At 38.5% G+C, this 5667-nt stretch overlaps 1 protein-coding gene across 1 annotated transcript; it reads left to right on the top strand.

Annotated features, from left to right (window-relative positions):
- The first annotated feature begins 3422 nt into the window (after nt 1-3422).
- On the top strand, nt 3423-4638 carry LOC140139036 (allatostatin-A receptor-like). The gene has a single exon (XM_072160818.1). The coding sequence runs from the start codon at nt 3423-3425 to the stop codon at nt 4440-4442; it is 1020 nt and encodes a 339-aa protein (XP_072016919.1). The 3' UTR covers nt 4443-4638.
- Nucleotides 4639-5667: the final 1029 nt, after the last annotated feature.

Genomic DNA, 5667 nt, shown 5'->3' with positions numbered 1-5667 from the left:
CTTATTGACATTACCAGTCTGGTGCTCTACCACTGAGCTATGACAGCATCTAGTGATGATGGTCGAGTTTTTAGCGTATACAGTGTTTGTCTGTGATAATGCCGCCTCGTGAAATAAATAAATATAAAATCTCAATTTTTAATTTATATTTATTTGATAATTTTCTAACCTATATTTTCTTCAGAGCAGGGACAAATATTTCCCCTTTTATCCAATTTGACCGCTAAATAAGAATCTACTTCTTTTATTACTGATTTAATTCCGCGATGTGTTCCATTAAGCAATATCAAAGATTAATGTCACACATCTCACAACAGATATTTAGTTGGCTTAGTGGTCTTGCACAGTGCTTTTTAACTGGGAGGTACCGAGATCGCTTCCCACCTTTGCCTGCATTTTTTTTTTTTTTTCAAGACTGGGAAATAATAACCTGACATTCGTACTGCAGAAGCGGAGTTATAACTTGTTAAACTTTGCTCCTTCCGTAAAAGGGTACGTTATTTTGGCACTACATTATTTCTTTTTTTCCACATTGCTGGTATTATAATTGGCGGTCACTTCAAATCATCCCCAACTGAACGAGGTTCAGGAATGTCCTCTCATTGTTAATTGTAGGTTAACCCACCACTTGAACAGGATTTAGCCAATGCAAACAAAGACTTGAGCTTTTTACTAATGCTATACATAAGTATAAGCTTATTATCCTCTTCAACAATAGGATTAAAGATTGGTGTTTGACTGGACAAGATGAGAAACATGTCGGACAAATATTAGGGACATATGAATACAACCTCTATGCATATTTTGCACTGTAACTCGAAATACAATTTGCCCACTTTACGAGCGGTTTGAGATGGATGTGCTAGTGTCATTGGTTATTATTCCTGACACTATGCAAATGTTAATTATTATGCTTGATGTAATTTATTACAACCCCGGGGTATAATCAAAAGAGTCATCGTTACCTAATCGGGCACCGATATTGCTATATGACCACATTGGATGTGGTGCCTATAATACTAACTGACTGACTGTCAATCAATCTTCTGTGTAAGCAATCAACCATTCAATCAATAATTCACTCAATCTTGTTTAAATGGCCATTAAGAAAAAACAATATCATCATTAATTGATTGAAATTTAATTTTTACGTTTGACTATAAAATATGTCGATGCTTACTGTAGCAACACACTTCAGGCCATGCCGGAAATAACACCAAGAGTTTATTTAGTTTTTTGTTATTATAGGCAAAATCAATTTTGTAGAAAAAAGGTCATTCATTGTCAATAGCACCGTCCCAATTATTGACGAAAGCAGTAGAAAAGCATCCGATGAAATTTTCAGTTCCGGGATTTATTTATCATAACTTGTTTTGATTGATTTCGCTTGATTTGTGCTTTAACAGTAGAAAAATATATACTCTTTTACAGCGGACCATTTGACATGTTTGAGAAAGGCTTCACGAGCTTAACGCAATCACTTCCAGATTGACATGTGCTTTATGTATGCATGGGACAAATCCTTTATTCATTGATTCGTAATTTTTTTCTGGATTCGACTGAAGAAATGTATAACGATGTCCTTAAATTCGTTATTAAACTGTTTTGTTACATATTGCTCTACAGAATAACTAGTATTGACTGAATTTGTAATAACACTATGGCTTTATTGAAATAATCTACGTGCCCCTGAGCATAGACCTTGTTTCGGGGATTTATGTGCTGTATTGGTTGGTAATATAACGCCTTCACAAAAAGTACCACAGCCGTTGTAAATGCGCCTATAGATTCAGATTATAATAATTTAACATAGAAACAACGATGCACACCGACATCGCCTGGCTAATAATTACTTGGTACAGCAGAGATACTAAAATAAATACCAGGGATCGATACACATGAATGTGCTATGTACGATTTGATATTAGACGATAAATCTTTGGATACCGGGGTAGAAAATGATGAATATCTCCCGTAATTTTTTGTTCTAAAGAAACCATATTTAGATCCTTGCACTTGAACATATATGTTGCTAAAGATGCCATATTTAGATCCTTGCACTTGAAAATATGTGTTGAAAGGATATGATAGTCATTAGCTTGAGTATTGAGAAAGAAGCGTGCGTCTTGAACTCAAAAACTGGCCAAAATTCTGATTTTATATTGCGTTGGTCCTGTATGGACTACAGCGTAGCTGCACTTAGCTGGAGGCAGTATAAAAGTCGATGGCCATTGACCTCAATGGCGTATACAAGCTTACTCACACGCAAAGAGATCAATTACTGGGCTATTGTCAGTAGCCTTAGTCATGTCCCTCGGCTCATTATGCGTCTCAAAGGTCGGAACAAAATGGCCATGCGTGGCTGTGCATTCAACCTACCATGGCGATTTCTGCCATGAAGATATCGGGGCGATGACACTGTGCGATGGTTTATTTACGCCATGCGCATTTTGATACCCCATTTATCCCAATATCGTTCAATATTAGCAACACAGTAGTGTTTTTAAAGAAAAAAATAACAGAACATATTCGAATTCGAAGATAATGGTGGGTTTTACATGCGTAATTACATTTAATCGCTGTAAAGTGCAAATTTATAATTTGGGCATTTTTCTTTAAAAATACTACTGTGTTGCTAATATGGAACGGCATTTGGGCACATGGGGTATCAAAAATGCGCTTAAATAAACCAACTTTCTATGTTTAATTATTGCGAATACGATGAACAATTCTGAAGCTATAAGCGTATTTATATTAAACGGCTGCATTACTTTTTGTGAAGGCTCTAGGTTTGCTGCAATTTCAGTAGAGACATTCAGCTATTCAAGTTGAAATCCATGTACCCCTATGCTGAAATCATTACCTGAATCTCCCACAAAAGGAGTGTGATTTTCAAATGAGGTTACCTGAATGGTTGACTCCATTAAAATCTACACGTACCCGCTGTCTGAGCGATTAAGCTCACGTCTGCCAGAGGGGTGTATGGATTTTTAGCAGGAATGGTACATTTTGACTACCTTCATTGAGTGAGTATGAATGCCAAGTAAAATTGTTAGTGACTGAACACAGTTTTGTTCGCGCCGCCGGAAGAAATCGTCTGCTAAAACGTCACACTAAACCAAATTAATATTGTTTTACATAATTGCGTGCACTCCTACAGTGGTTTTGGCTTGTTATCGCGTCTGCTGAGAGGTTCGATGTACCAGCCGAGCTTGTTACTGATTGGATACAATTGTGTTTACTCTACACAAGCGATGGGAGATATCGCGTGATTCAAGCGGCTCTAGGATATCGTGTACTTACAATACAAAACTCCTTTACATTTATAATTGAAATTTTGTGCGGGAGAGGCAAACGGAAATCTAGTCTGCAGTGACTTTGCACTACGCTTGCTGAGAGGACATTCGAGTTTGTTGTCTACAATGTCAAGCATGGAGGTTAATTCTACTATTTCAAATGGTTCCTCTGACGTAACAGATCCACAAATACCGGTTTTCCAACCAGATTTAACCTTTCTTATTTTCCAATTCTATATTCCCATTGTTATCGGAATAACGGGTATCATTGGAAACGGTCTAGTTTGTTTCGTGTTCCTATTCAAAAGAAAAGTATTCAACTCGTTGACAAACAATCTTATTTTGAATCAATCCGTCATTGATTTCGCATCGTCTGTGATTTTTCTCCTACAGCGTTTCGCGCCAAGACCAGGACCATCTGCTCCACCACTGTGGCAAGATATGGTGTGCCGTGTTTGGGGGACTGAGTTTTTCTTGTGGTCATTCAACAACGCATCTACAGGTAACCTTATCTTGATATCAATGGAACGATATTTTGCTGTTTGCTATCCCATTACTCATCGCAATGTTTTCACCAAAAAGCGCGCCATTTACATCTGCGTAATTATTTACATTCTTGGATTTGTGGAAATGTTGTACGCCCCATTTTATTCTAACAAATATTATGGTTGTTATACCGTCTGGGAAAATTGGAAAGTACAGATGGCGATCGGCATGTATCACTTCTTTTTCACCTATTTACTCCCATTATCGTCAATGATTTATTGTTATGCTAATATTTGGAGAAGTTTGAAAAACCGCGATAAAGGTCGAGAAGAAGGTGGAGGTGGCGCCCAATTTGGGAAAGCGAAGAAGAATGTTACAATCACGCTAATCCTAGTAGCAGTAGCTTTCGTCGTTTGCTGGACTCCTGCATCAGTCAGCTATTGGTTATATAACCTTAGGGTTCCCTATGACATCACGTCAGATATGCACGCGGTATTTTTGACCATGGTGCTGATCAACATGTGCGTTAACCCTTTTATATATGGGTGGAAGTACCAACCATTTCGGCGCCAAGTCAAGCATATCTTTTGCAGATTTAATCGCGTTGGTGATATGACGTCCTCACAGGGGAATTCTTATGACACGGATTCAACCACATAAAAAACCTGATGAAGAAAAGAAACCGTCAACATATTCTACGTGATACCTCAAATGCTCGGTGGCCTTAGCAGGTCAACAACTGCACCTGAACATTTGCGGATTTAACTGCAGTGATTGTATTTTTACTCCTTGCATTCTACAGGAAAACGAACTTCAGATCATTTGACCTGGTGACCTCTCGTGAAACCACTCTATACCTCGCGATAACAATGTCAATGCGGAATCAGTTCATTGCTTGAGACATCGCTCACATTAAGGCAATTGAGCGTTGAACCTTCTATGACTTATTTTCGGTAATTGTTAACTTGTATTCATTAATGTAATGTGCAGTACACGTGTATGTGTTGGTAGGTGTCTTAAACTCACGAATGTTAAGTATTTGACAATCTCTCAGATAATTGGTGATTCTTTATAAATATTTCTCGTTCGTTCAATCATATTTTCTGCGTTTATTTTATTGTATGAATTTGGTCCTGAATTAATATTGTTCTTTGCCAAAATGAGCAAAATAGCGCCCTGACCTAATGTAACACATATTAATGATGCGCAAAGGGACTAACCTCTTATATACTTTAGCGAACTGCACTGTTTCAAATGCAGTTACCTAAATGGGTCCGAGTAACGCAATTTGAAATCTACACTTTCACTGTGGGAAATTACGCCCGTGTCTTTAGGAGTGTATGGATTTCCCCAGGAATAGCCTAATACATAGCAATACGATGCTGTACTCAAGAGGCAGAGCAGCCACTTTCTTTATTTTAATTATCGATGCACCATTTCATTGAGTACGGCAATGCGATCTAGGCTATGCCATAACCATGCGCGTATTTTTTTTTTTGGGGGGCTTTGGTGGCGCGAGCCCCCGGGGTAAAAGCAGGGGGCAGCCAAAACGAAGGGGCGGCGGAAGACGAAGGGGCGCAAAAACAGGGGCGACAAAAACGAAGGGGGCGGCAAAAAGAATTGGTAAATAAAAAAAGGGCGGCAAAATTTGATAAAGCATAGAAAACTTAAAAAATGGTACTATACATCAAAATGTGTTGTTGTTGTCTTTTTTTTTGCTCTTCACTTTTTCAAACCACCGAAAAAAAAATTGGGTCAACCTTTTCGGGCTGTTGGGGAAGGGGCGGCAAAAATTGAATTTTCTTCAGCCCCCCGGGGTAGGAGCGGCCACGGTACGCCACTGATAACTTTACTTCATATCCATGATATCATGTGGAAGCGCAGG

This window comes from Amphiura filiformis, chromosome 18, assembly GCF_039555335.1.
Source record: "Amphiura filiformis chromosome 18, Afil_fr2py, whole genome shotgun sequence".
Lineage (NCBI taxonomy): Eukaryota > Metazoa > Echinodermata > Ophiuroidea > Amphilepidida > Amphiuridae > Amphiura > Amphiura filiformis.
The sequence above is the reverse complement of the archived record's forward strand: the minus strand, read 5'-3'. Positions and strand labels throughout refer to the sequence as shown.